This window comes from Argentina anserina, chromosome 1, assembly GCF_933775445.1.
Source record: "Argentina anserina chromosome 1, drPotAnse1.1, whole genome shotgun sequence".
Classification (NCBI taxonomy): Eukaryota; Viridiplantae; Streptophyta; class Magnoliopsida; order Rosales; family Rosaceae; genus Argentina; species Argentina anserina.
The window spans coordinates 11,943,408-11,957,149 of NC_065872.1; the positions used below are offsets into that span (position 1 = coordinate 11,943,408).

Here is a 13,742-nt window from a genome sequence, read left to right on the forward strand (position 1 = left end):
ATTTCACGGATCATTGATAAAAAAGAACCGAAAATATTACGAAGTTTGATGAGCTCTAGCTAATAAAAATGTGGTTTGGTAAGTCGCAAACATAAGAACATCTCGAATCTCTTAATGTTTAGCTGACTAACAACTAACGTCACAAATCTCACAGACCTTACATAATGTTAATTCTAACTTTTAAATAGTTTGCATGTCGGTTACGGTATTTCATTCAATCTGAAATAACGATTTAAAAATATAATAATTGACTTCAAATTAGTATTGAAAGAATAGACGAACATAAACTTACATGAAAATAACCGAAATTAAACTTGCATGAAAATTCATTAGATCATTCCAATGTTAATTACTATTATTATCAAAATGACTCTTTTCAACAACTTCAGAAAATAAGATCTACCTTATGATTTTATTATTATTGGCTAGTAAAAACTACATGGAAATGGTAAGATGCATGTTCAACAACAAATTTACAAAACGGTAAAGATCGTTTCATCACTAGTAACCCATAAAAACGACGGGTCTTCTTCACCGTCTCCTGCCAAATAGACTCATCAGTTTCTTCTTTCTTTGAGAACATTTGCTGAGGAAGACTCGGTGATTGGATTTTCTTCCCCCCATCTTCACGAGCTATCGAAACCAAAGGTCACAGAAAAAACCGAACAAAGTAGCCACAGAGTAATAAAATTGTGAGTTTCTTTTATCTTCTCTGTGCTAATTAAGATTAAACCTTGAAAAATGTCAATTAGTTGAAACACAGAGAAGCCAAAAAAAGACAGAAGAGAATCCTGTTTGACTCGTTGTGAAGTACTTGTAGATTTTGGAAGTGTATTCAGCCAACTTGGGGACTTGTGCATACAGCTCAGAACAAGCTTTGTAGCTTTAGTCAGTTTTCCCAACACCACTGCAATCTCATCCTGATTTATCTCCAAAGGTACTTGCTTTCTTCTTCTTCTTCTTCTTGTAAGAACCGTGTAGTTTGTGTGATTGGGTGTTCTAGTTTGGTTTGGTTTCTGGGGATAGAATTAGGAAGTTCTTGTGAAACTGAAAATTGAAGAATGGGGAGTTCTTTTTTTCTGTGTTGGTAGTAATGGGCTTCTTTTCTTTGTATTAAAGATTCAATCTTTTTGATGTATTGATTTGATTTGTTTTCTGGGTTGAAGTGATAATGGGTTTTCTTCGGTTTGATTGGTCTCTATTACAGAAAGAATATGGGTAGAGCTACTGGGCATCTAATGTTTATGTTCAGGAATCAATAGGGAAAGAAAGTTGAAACTTGACATGGTAAATGAAACAATTATATGCCAATTAAGATTTGTTGAGAAAAATTAACCTTCTCATTGTCATTTTGATTCAACCGTTAAGAAGCAGTCTGCCTTGTACCCTGAAAACATTGCAGTAAGGACCGAAGATTTAACTAGGCTGGAGCTTTGTTCCCTGCATTCGTTATAGCAGAACATGGTTGAATATTTTTCCTTTCTATTCTTCCCCAAAAAGGTTGTACAAATACTGATTTTTTATTAAATTGTCCCTTCCTAGATTTTCTTTTGCCGATTGACTACTTAGGCAGGATACCAATTAACATACCACATAAAAGATGTGATCTAGTTTAGATTTTTACGAATTATCTGAACATTTGAGTGATGGATTTAATATGCAGACATGAAATTGATACATGCTTTAACTGATCAAGCATTTCTTTGTGTGGATCAATGGTAATGCCATTGAAGATGGAGCTACTATTTGCAGTTTTGGCACTTGCTAGCTTGCATTCTTTCGTATTGCCAGATGCACAAGGTACAGTTGGCTGATTTTGTGCTATAGATTTTTAGACAGCATCTGGGGCTTTCCTATGCACTATTATAATGGGTTTTACTGTTTGTATATTTTGGTACTCATGATCATACATTGGACTAAAACTATTGAGCTTAGTATTGTACATTCTATTTGACAATAGTGTGATACCGAATGCAATTATAATATATTGGTCTCGCTCTCTCTGTTGTCAAATATAAAGAAATGAATCAGAGAGGCAGTGTAGTCTTTTGAGGGTTTAGTATGGTGGGTCACTAGTATATTTTTTTACTCTTTAATTATCTCTGCTTTCACTGCTTATGTAAACTAGTGATACAATTCCATTTTCACCTTGATAAAACATTGAGTATCGATCTTATCTGCTTCAGGAGATGCACTGTATTCATTGAGAAGTTCATTGATTAGTTCACCTGATCAGCTCAAGGACTGGAATCCCAACCAAGTCAATCCATGTACTTGGTCCAATGTGAATTGTGACAATAAATATAATGTCATTTCTGTGTAAGTGATTTTTCGAGTGTGATAATGCATCGTAGGCTTGTAGCCAACAAGTCACTTTGACGTAGTTTATGTAATGCAAGTTTATTCTTACTCAGTAAATGCCTTATTGTTGGTCTATGCTTACTTTTGTCATTTCCTGCAGAACATTGACAAATATTGGATTTTATGGAACCTTATCCCCTAAAGTAGGAAACCTGAAAACTCTTCAAACACTGTAAGTACAGAGACTTTGGGTGCTTTTTATGTCATCTTAGTTTCCAGTCGTACCCCATTTCTCTCAGTATTACCACTTACCGGAGACCGTCATAACTAAATTTCAGTAATTTGATGATTTCTGTTAAGAAGTTCAAACTTATATGTATGCTGCTTTTATCAATAAGTTAAATGAAACTTTGGAGCATGGAAAGCATTATGTTAATGCCTCAACGAAAACATATTATATCAGTGACTTTGTTTCTTTAATTGAGTTGTGGAAATGTTTATTTTCTTGGTTGTGCTTTCAAAATCAACTGTTTTACTTAAGTAATTTTTAACCGTGTACAGTTGGCCTTCGTTGTGAATATTAAGATTTTAATCATTTTAGATAATAATAGTTAAAAATCCCTGTTCAAGCTAATTTGGTTACTTGAGGCATACTTCCTTTGCCAACATTGATGATCATATGATTTGTTCATTTTGTACAAAGAATAAAACATACATTGATTACAGCCTCAAATTCTGTGGAATTGAGTCACTCTTTTGCATCATTGAAAGTTGGTCATGCAACATGTGTGTTGAGGTGTGTTTGTGAACAAGTATAGTTGACTTGCAAAGACCATATACAAGAGGGAACTAAATAAATCTACTAGGGGGTCTAACTTTTGTCACCCTCCCACTTTTCTTTTCAATTCCACTACTTTTCAATTTGGTTTTATTACTATCTCTCTTTTCCTTGTAATTAGTTAATGGTCAGCCAAACGGGGAAAATATAAGAGCATGAAGTTAATTTCCATATTTCTCTCTAGTTACTTAGAAGTTGATGAAAAATCAACTAAAATAGGGCTTACTGAATTCGAAGCCTGTGATGAGGTACTTAGGGAATTGGAAAGTAACTTCTGGGTTGCTTTGGTGTACAGGACATGACAGGGCAACAAAAAGTGATGACACAATTTGCCAAACCACATATACGATCCATTATTTTTATGCAGTATCAGTGTCATTAAAGTGAAAAAAAAAAATTCCATTAGGATGTCAGCGTATAGACCTGATGACTCAGAGTACCATAATGATTGTGTTTGTGTTTTGTACATATTGATAAAGTACTTATTTGCCAAGACAACTGTTGACATCATGAAAAACTATATATATTTCCTTTGATAGGTTAACTGAAATCTTTAAACTCTGAATGCCATACAATTAAGAGTATTGTGTACATTCTTATAAGCTCTCTTTGTCTTGCAGTGCATTGCAAGGAAATGGCATAACTGGTGAGATACCAAAAGAGTTAGGAAATTTAACTAGTTTAGCCACCTTGAATCTGGAAAATAATAACTTAAGTGGTGCAATACCATCGTCCCTTGGTAACCTGATAAAGCTTCAGTTCTTGTAAGTTCTTGTTACTCATATTTTTTTATTTTTAAAAGTTTTCAGTAAATCTACTCTTTGCATCTTCCTTCATTTGTAAAATTTACAGTGTAGTCATGGTTATACAAACAGGACTTTAAGTCACAACAATTTGAGCGGGAGCATCCCAGTATCACTTTCAAATCTTTCGAGTTTGATTAATGTGTATGTTATCTTATCTTGTCACACATGATACGAGAGTTTTGAGTTACTCATTTAAGATATACTGAGAGACTATGTGTTGTTTTCCAGTGAAGTTGTATTACTAGCATCATGCCTAATGTATTTGATGATGTACTGGTCACTGTCTTTGCAGTCAGCTCGCCTCCAATGCTCTCAGTGGTCAAATACCTGAACACTTATTTCAGATTCCAAAATACAAGTATGAAATACATTTTATCATTTCATTTCATGGCACCTCTGTCTCTACTCAGGTCCACCTATGTTCTGCATATGTTTCTCAGGATTCTTGATTTATTTTGTGCTGCTGGTTTCTGGTTGCAGTTTTACAGGAAACAACCTAACCTGTGGTGTAAATCTTCCTCACCGTTGTGCATCGGATAATGATAATTCTGGTAAAGGATCACATTGATGATTTAAGAAATTAAATTGTTCATTCTACTTTCAAGTAGCTACCTGCTTACAGTTTTCCACTCGTGACAGGATCTTCAAATAAGCCAAAGTTTGGAATTATAGTTGGAGTTGTTGGAGGGATCATCATTTTACTTTTTGGAGGATTACTTTACTTTATCTGCAAGCGTACACAAAAAGGCTACAAGCGTGAAATTTTTGTAGATGTTGCAGGTTTGTGTTTACTTCTAGTCATAAACTTGTTAAAACCTTAAAATGGAGGTTAATGCTCAATCTTTCCGTTTCCGGTAAAACCTGCATTACCTGGTAGGCGAAAGAACTAATTGACTAGAAAAAATTTACTCTGCATCTATCATCTTGTATCCTTCTTGTTCTGTTATCCATATCTCCCGGATATAAGCTCTCATAAGTTTTCTATGTGTAATGTTGATGTTTGGGGTTTTTAATTTTATTATATATATATATATATTTATTTATTATCATTGTTCTTTTATCTTGGAAACCTAAAACTGCTTTGCTCTAAATGATTATATCTTACTTCATGCGTTCATGGATTGCACTTTTATAAGCATAGCATACTCAAAATTTCTATCCTAATTTAGTTGACCTGATAATGTTACACTTTGTCAAACAAGTTATAGTGAAACCTAGAATTGCATAGTTGTAATTTTTTTTTATCTCATCTCCTGCATTTTTTTTTGGGAAGGGACCATCAGGTGCACTTTGATAAACATCAGCACACACATTGTTCATCTTATTTCAGTTGACTCAATAATGTTACTTTTTTATCAGACAAAGGTTATTGATCATAGTTGTAAGTTATATTTGAATATAAATTAAAAGTTCGGCTTGGGAGTGCTTTAAATATGATTTTATTGAACTAGTGATGCTCTTTTTTTCTAAAGAAACAATTTTTAACTTGGCACAGGTGAAGTTGACAGAAGGATTGCATTTGGTCAGTTGAAAAGATTTTCATGGAGGGAATTGCAGCTAGCTACCGACAACTTCAATGAGAAAAATGTTCTGGGACAGGGGGGTTTTGGAAAAGTTTATAAAGGAGTGTTATCTGATAATACAAAAATTGCTGTTAAACGGCTGACTGATTATGAAAGTCCTGGGGGTGATGCAGCTTTTCAGCGTGAAGTTGAAATGATAAGTGTAGCTGTTCACAGGAATCTATTACGACTCATTGGATTTTGTACAACACCAACAGAACGCCTCTTGGTGTATCCCTACATGCAAAATTTAAGTGTTGCCTATCGTTTACGAGGTACCGTTCTACATATTCTGACTCTAATGTGTTTCGTAATTAGGGTTTTTGCATGATTTTGAGATAGTGTCCACAGAATTCTTGCAATAATTGGACTTCATTATGTCTACTTGTCTTTGAACTGATAATTATCTGGGCTGAAAATTACAGAGATTAAACCAGGGGAACCTGTTTTGGATTGGCCTACAAGAAAGCGGGTGGCTGTAGGCACTGCCCGTGGCTTAGAGTACCTACATGAACATTGTAATCCTAAGATTATTCATCGAGATGTTAAGGCAGCAAATGTATTACTTGATGAAGATTTTGAAGCAGTTGTTGGTGATTTCGGCCTGGCAAAGTTGGTGGATGTTAGAAGGACTAACGTGACAACTCAAGTTCGTGGGACTATGGGCCACATAGCACCTGAATACTTGTCTACTGGGAAGTCATCAGAAAGGACTGATGTTTTCGGCTATGGCATTATGCTTTTGGAGCTTGTAACTGGACAGAGGGCGATTGATTTCTCACGCTTAGAAGAAGAAGATGATGTTTTGTTGCTCGATCATGTATGTTACTTCTCTCTTTATTTGTCACTCTGTCTCTCAGTTTCTGCCAGTGTGACCACATATGACTACAATGTTTAAGCTGAAGATATAAGTTGGATACACATACATTCATATGTCCAAATGGAACAATTAGTTGGAACACTTAAACCCGGTGGGGGCTCTCTGGACTCTGGTTGTGCTGCTAATTTTCAGTTATTCTTACCTTGATTATAGTTTCCAAAAATTTTGGTTTCAAATTTGAGTTTGAAAATGAAACTGAAGCTTTCTGGTGTTTCTTCTGATGGACTCCCAATGGTAATACTAATACATGATCATCTTGTTGTGAAAATATAGTACAAGTATAGAGAAGGTGTTGGTTGGTTACCTAATGACTTATGGTTGGCATGAATATATGTTTCAGATTTATTTTGAAAGGGGTATATAGGTTGATGAAATCATTTCTATTGTTTGGTATGGGAAATTATAACTTATACTGCTTCAACATGTGGTGACCTTTTCACTGAACAAATACATATGTTGCCAGAGCTTTTTATACTCCACTGTGGTAACTTTATTACTTCTCGGCTCCTGAAGGTCAAGAAGTTGGAAAGGGAAAAAAGATTGGATGCTATAGTAGATGGAAATCTGGATAGTAATTACAACATCGAAGAGGTTGAAATGATGATCCAAGTTGCGCTGCTTTGTACCCAAGGATCCCCTGAGGATCGTCCATTCATGTCGGAGGTTGTACGTATGCTGGAAGGAGAGGGTCTGGCTGAGCGGTGGGAAGAATGGCAGAGTGTTGAAGTCACTCGCAGGCAAGAATACGAGAGACTACAAAGGAGATTTGATTGGGGAGAAGACTCAGTTTATAACCAGGATGCTATTGAGTTGTCTGGTGGACGATGAGGTAATGAGTTTTCTTGATATCCTGTTCTCTTACACCACAAGCATGTAATACGTTTTGGTACGGTAGCTTGATAAACTCGGATTGCATCTTACATTACAGTGTGCAAAGATAGGTTGTAGGTACATAAATGGTATAAACGTAGTGTGTATATATAATTACAAAGTTGTGTTATTATACGATGTAAGACTGTACCATTTCTAGTTTTGCTTAAGAACTCTAATTACACCAGTTTCAGCTCCTGTCAGTATTTAAGCAGCTAGATGGTACTTATGGCTTGGAATTGAAAAATTAGAACTTTAGAAGCATAACACTTGGGCTCTGATGGCATCTGTACGTGTAACATGTTAATTTGAAACTGATATTCAATAAAACACACCAAGGAAAACGTGTAGCATATTAATGCTGTTGCTCAATCTCATTAAATTACTTCCCTGCAATCTTGTTTAACACCAGATATTTCAGGTGAAATGCAATTGAGGAACTCAGGCCCTGGCCAAGCTTCAACATTTGTCTTCTCTTGCAGATCTTCTACCACCAACATGTTATTCTCATTGTTTTCACTTCTGTAGTTGGAATTTTGCTCCGTCAGAAGATACTGGGGTGTATTTTCTCTGTCTCTTCCTTCCTTCTCTTCAAGGTTGATGTGGCACTTGTTATAGTCTGCGCCTGCCATTGCTAAAGCTTCAACCGACATTGCTGCACCTCTGTATGTTTTTGTAATGAACCTTTTGGCTCTGTTTGAATTTGAGAGAAATTATCAGTATCCTGAAGTGAAATTGGGATACATAAACAGCTGATATTTCTTCAATGTCTGTGGTCTGCTGTTCATATGTAGTAGTAGTGTGGTACCAACCCCTTTATGTAAAAACAGCTCACAGGTTTCATGTACAAAAGCTTCCATTTGTAATATCTGTGATCTCAACTACCCTGTCTGCCTTTTTTTCACTTACTGCAATTTGCTTAAGAAAGAAGAAAAGCTCTTTGCAATGATACCTCTTGGTAGACATATATGAGATGTTGGTAGCTCCATGGAAAGCTTTTTTGGGTTTTCTGACAGTGCTAACTGCTTGCGTGTTTGTAAGGTGAAAATTTGAACACACAAGAGATCTAACTGCCAAGTAGTTCATGTTCACTCATTCCCGTTCATTGTTCATATGCAATCATGAATCATCCCCTTCGGATAGTCGCTCCTACCTAGAGAGTGACCAGTTCAGCTCTCTTAGTAGAATCCAATACACAACATATCTTACAGAAATATCGGTAACATATCGGCCTAAGAGATGATCCACACCCCTGCCGTCGACCGGACATCATATACAACTTGGGAAATCCCAAAAATAGATTTCATACCTCCTGATCATCATCCTCAGCAGAAGTTCCACTAGTAAATTTTCTTGTTATGTAGAACCAGATACATGATAATAATCCACATTAAACCAATTATAATCAGATAAGTACGGAATGTTCTTTCTCAAAATGTTCCCAGTAAACATGAATTTGATTCATTTTTTCTACAGGACTACTTCCAAAAATATTTTCCTTGCAAATTACGGTTTTCTGTAGTTAAAACCAGTTTGTCCATCATTTGTATTTCAATCTTGTCAGGGTTATCCATCTGTTGTAGTCAATTAACAAGTGCATTAAAGGAAAAGTGAAGTTTACCTACATTCTGGGTTACTTCAATCATTCTGGCCTTTACATAAACTGAAGAAGGCCCTACATCTATGAACTAATTATAAATGACCTACTTTCATATTTCCATAAATAAGTTTTTGAGGTGCTACCCCCAGCCGACAACCTAAGTCTATTAGCAGAAAAGCCAAGTGTAGGAGCATCCGTTTAAGCTTGAGATGTTGGACAATCTCATATACAATCAGATTCGTATCCAGGTACAAAGACCAAACGAGCTTAGACCAAAGAACTGCATAACATATACAAGCATACAAATATACACATTTGACATTTTCAAGCCACCTAAGTTGGTCGAACTAACCAACTCGATCTAATTTCCAACTTCCATTAGATGTTGTCACACAAAGAAAGCTAGCTATGTCATAGCAGATACAATCAGGATTTCAACAAAGTCCAGAATTTCAGTTCTAGCTTTGAATTGCTTTTTTATATTTGGATTTTCAGAATGCTCAATGCTAAGTTGTGTGGTTTAACTTTAGCAATAGACTATATCTAGTCATAGAAGATAGATGATGGAAGAAAAGTCTTTGTATTGACCAACCTGTTGATAATGAAACGATGAGCATGTTATGTAAGAACCGTATGCAAAAAAAATACTACAAATGTTATGTATAATATTTAGTTTGGAATAATTTTTAAGACACAAACTCTAGGCAAGGATAAGGATCCAATTGTCCCATTACAATCCGATAACTTGTTCTCTTATGCTGTTATGCATGAAGTTTTTATGTGCATGTTAAAATGAACCTCACATGATCTAAATCAAAAAAATTAGGCGCTGCTAGCTAGTTATTTATAGGATCGTTAGCGACATATATTAATATGAAGATGATCGAATTCAGATCGCTTTATATATTAATATACAGTAAAAGATAATTCTATAAATATAAAGATGAATGTTTGACATCTGATTGATAATGGTTAGCAACATATAAATACATCCGACTTTTAACGTGAAAAAGTTATTTCATACATTAAGCTAGTTTCTTAGTTAGTATTTAGTAACATCTAACATTTATATCTTACAGATATGGACAATCAACATGCAGAAATCGGAATAAATAGAAAATTATATGACCTCACCCTTCTCATATATATCGATCACTTGAACTCACCGTCTCACCTTGCTTCTTACATCAAGGATATGAATCATATGATATAACTGGTTTATTTATATAATTATATATTGCGATCATCTGTTTTTTTTTTCTTTCCTTTTAATCTCGATCCACTTTAAGCTAGGGAAATTAGCACTAATGGGATTATACTCCCTGAGCTCATTTGTGGATCAAATCGTCCATATATGTGTGTGTGTATGATTAAATCTGTTGATTCCATTATCACTGAAGTGTTTCTTGTAGTCTCGTTACTCTTGTATATCTCTTTTGTACATTATAAAGAAAGGAATAACAATATACCTAATTGTACGTAATTCTTCGATGAAAAAAATGAATGTTTAAGTAATATACTGTACATTTCCACATATGCAAAAAGTGGAACAACATTACAATCTCAGACATTCAAACACAGCTTTAGCCCATGCACGAACCTTAACCTTCATGTAATAAAGATCATTCATCTCTCTCCCAGCATCAGTAGTACTACTCTTTTCTCTGAACTCAAAGAAGTAATGATCAGTATCATTATTTTGCGGATCACCACCATCATCAGCCAACATATACGACGGCGGTGGATCTTCGTCGCGCTCCCACTCTTGAAGATCAATTCCACATTCATTGTAGTTTGCACCTGCCATCGCCAAAGCTTCAATCGACATTGACCCCGAGCTCATTAAGTTAATCTCTCAACCAGTTACTATAGTACTTAAACTTCACAATTGCAAACGTTTGAATATATCGACCTGCTCGTATATCATAATGCGTCGGCGGTTGTTTCTTATATAAGGTTTTCTTCTCAGGGAAAGTGATTAACACGGGCAGATAGATGTGACATTGCTTCCATGCAATATGAACCATGAATAGATTGAAGCAATGTTGGTCAACCAAAACTCTTGACATTGACCAACGACCATCGTTTAAGGCAAATTTTGTTGTGTGAATGCATTAGAAAAACCACCGTGCGGGTAAGACACTTGGGAAATCAATTCAAAATTTGACGTGTGCAAATCGACTGTTTGCGACTATACGTACGTAGTGAACACACACACACACACACTCTCTCTCTCTCTAATAAACTGAAACTATGAACAAATTAAGGTTTAGGCATTTCTGCCTATTGGTTTGACTTGTCATGATCGATTTGCCAAATGCAGTATGCACAAACTAACGTTAGAAAAGTACTTAAAAAGGGAACACTCATTTGATAACCTGGTAATTGGCTGAATTCACTTGTGTCATGCACGACGTCTTGCTTAATCACTTCCTCTCTTCTCTTCCTCCCTCGCTCCCTATTATCCTTAAGATTAGTAAAAAAATATCAATTCTATCTAATAATTAAACAGCTAAGTCATTTTCCAGAAAAGCTAGTCCACCATTAACTTCAAAATTGTAACAATCTGATAAATGTATGTTAGATACCCAGCAGACCATTCATGAGTATCCTTTGGTTCAGAAGTTCCAGTAACTAAGAAGATTTGATCGCAGAATCCACAGTCGACTCTTTAATTATCACACTCATATAAGGATAATTATAAGAATCGAGTTGGCCGTAGAATGAATGTACGTTCGTAAAGTGGTGGATCAAACTAGAAATATAATTAACCTCTTCTATCTAAGAAGCGTAATTCGTAGCCTTTTGGAATTGAAATCGGAATCGAAGTCGACTTGAGTCACGGGATGCAGAAATATCTGATCCATTATCCTAGCGTGTAAATTATTATTCAAAGAATTCAAATAGGGAGATTTCCATGAGATATTTTTCTAAATCACAGGCAGTGTTCTCGTGAGTACTTATTTTTATGCGTTCACTTTGCTTGCTAATGTTCTTCAGTTTGAAGTCTTAAGTTGATATCATACACACTATAGAACTTCTTTTTTGGTGATCACGCATGTAATGCAAAGCCAGATGCAAGCCTTGTTACGTAGCTGATGACATTTCCAACTTAATTATTGAACTGCTATTTGTATAAGAATTTTAAAAAATTATTAATGATTAATTTTAAACACATGTATGGTTTAAAGTCAAGCAATACGAGAAAGATCGAAGGATGATTTGTTTTGGAGAACTTCTCTTGTGAACAGGCTGTCGACTGGCCTTTGCGAGCTTGTTACTGGAGTTGGCTGGATTACAGGTTGAAGAAAAACTTGCGCTTTATAATTTAAACGAGTTTTTACAATCCAAGAGGAAGGGGAAGTTGAAAAGTGATCAAGCCTGTCTTGAAGGCTTTGGACAAGCTTTTTCTTTCCAAGCTCAATCAGCGTTCTTAATCACACCTGAAACTTATAAACTCAAAAATTAAAAGTTCCTCAACAATCAAAGTTTATGTTAAAGGTATGATGATACGCACCACTTTTCAAGTGTAATTCCATCACAACACATGTATAATGGAAAATAATGGAGAGTTCGAAGTAGTCGTGACCACCAGGAATAGAGTTTTTTGCAGCACTTCAAGGTACTGAAGTTTCATAAGAATTGGATAACGGAAGATTGGAGGTTCTGTTTGGATAGTTTATAAACTTGAGATACTTAAGTGTCCAAACGGTTTCCTTAATTGAGGTACAGTTTTGATGTTTGTAAAACTATAAGGTACAGTGCGCATTAGCTTGAAGACTATTTTTGAAGACACATGCTACAATTGGGTGTAGGAGAACCTTATCACAAGTTGGTCTTGTTTGGCTGGTAGCCTGGAACTTGGTCAAATCCTACTAAGTTCCAAGTAGATACATCTCACCTAGGGTTTCGCTTTGAAACGAAATCCCCATCTCAATAATGCACATTGAGTTCTCTGCCATTGCCAACAGATTTGGCCAATTTCCTAAAGAAAAAACAAGCATCAGAGAGAATCTTCACCGATTATGATCTCTACAGTCCCCCAACATATATAGCCATCTGTATAAGCCGGCTAACAACTCCCTTATATCAGTTATATGTTACAGGCACTAACCGAGTATTTTTCAGTAAACAATGATCAAAACTGGCCGGAAAATGATGCTTTGTGCTCAAATGCTCAAAAGCAGCTTCTAATTTATTATTTGCTCCCCCTTTCTAAAAATGGAATTTACAGGTTCAATCAGACAAAAGGCACAAGCCACTTTTCCTAAATAAAAAGTGGATAGTATCCAAAATAGAAAGAATCAGTACCATATCCTATCCTAAATAAGCAATCCACAATTTTGGCCTCTTTTCTAGCTTAGCACAGCCTCAGGACCAGAAATTTTTATATGATACCGTAGTACTAAGTACCAATGTCTATTGATTATCCTTACTTATTAGATTTCGACACGTAGATTTATTACACTAAAATTATAATTTAACATTGAGATACAAATAAGCTATACCATGACACAAGATCACAAGATGAGATTCACTTTGCCAGAAACTAATCAATATATATATCTAGTACCTCCTCTCTACAACACTAAATTATTTGTACATTGAGACCGGACTGAACCGGTCCACCACTGCATAGAACGGTAAACTAGCTCCCTACATCACTAAACCCACCTGTACCTGAAGACTACTACTACATGAAGGTAGTCTACCAGTGTATGAATCTCATTTACACTAATGTACCGTAGACAGATTTCTTTATGAACAAGTTTCACCATTCATTGCTAACAAGTAAGAAGTAGTTCCCAACTGTAACCTAACTAAAGCAACAATGCAATCTGGAAAACAACTACACCCAATCCTCCATATCTAACTACAACAGTCA

General features: G+C 35.5%; 1 protein-coding gene across 7 annotated transcripts; it reads left to right on the plus strand.

Moving 5' to 3' along the window:
* The first annotated feature begins 534 nt into the window (after positions 1–534).
* Positions 535–8,144, plus strand: LOC126782768 (probable LRR receptor-like serine/threonine-protein kinase At5g10290). 7 transcript variants are annotated; one of them, XM_050508076.1, is made up of 14 exons: positions 535–692; positions 821–937; positions 1,664–1,800; positions 2,187–2,319; positions 2,462–2,533; positions 3,760–3,903; positions 4,015–4,086; positions 4,238–4,303; positions 4,426–4,496; positions 4,585–4,725; positions 5,441–5,782; positions 5,933–6,327; positions 6,901–7,216; positions 7,679–8,144. In XM_050508076.1, the coding sequence occupies exons 3-13, from the start codon at positions 1,716–1,718 to the stop codon at positions 7,213–7,215; spliced, it is 1,836 nt and encodes a 611-aa protein (XP_050364033.1). In that variant the 5' UTR covers positions 535–692; positions 821–937; positions 1,664–1,715; the 3' UTR covers position 7,216; positions 7,679–8,144. The 7 variants fall into 7 exon arrangements, with proteins under 7 accessions (XP_050364033.1, XP_050364065.1, XP_050364073.1 ...); XM_050508108.1 differs by having other exon boundaries at positions 7,786–8,144; XM_050508116.1 differs by having other exon boundaries at positions 1,734–1,800.
* The last annotated feature ends 5,598 nt before the right edge of the window (positions 8,145–13,742 follow it).

Excerpts from the sequence above, each read along its gene's own strand:
- LOC126782768 (XM_050508076.1), top strand. The coding sequence starts at position 1,716 with ATGGTAATGCCATTGAAGATGGAGCTACTATTTGCAGTTTTGGCACTT. Across the intron at positions 3,904-4,014 it reads CTGATAAAGCTTCAGTTCTT|GACTTTAAGTCACAACAATT; the intron begins GTAAGTTCTTGT and ends TTATACAAACAG. Across the intron at positions 5,783-5,932 it reads TGTTGCCTATCGTTTACGAG|AGATTAAACCAGGGGAACCT; the intron begins GTACCGTTCTAC and ends TGAAAATTACAG.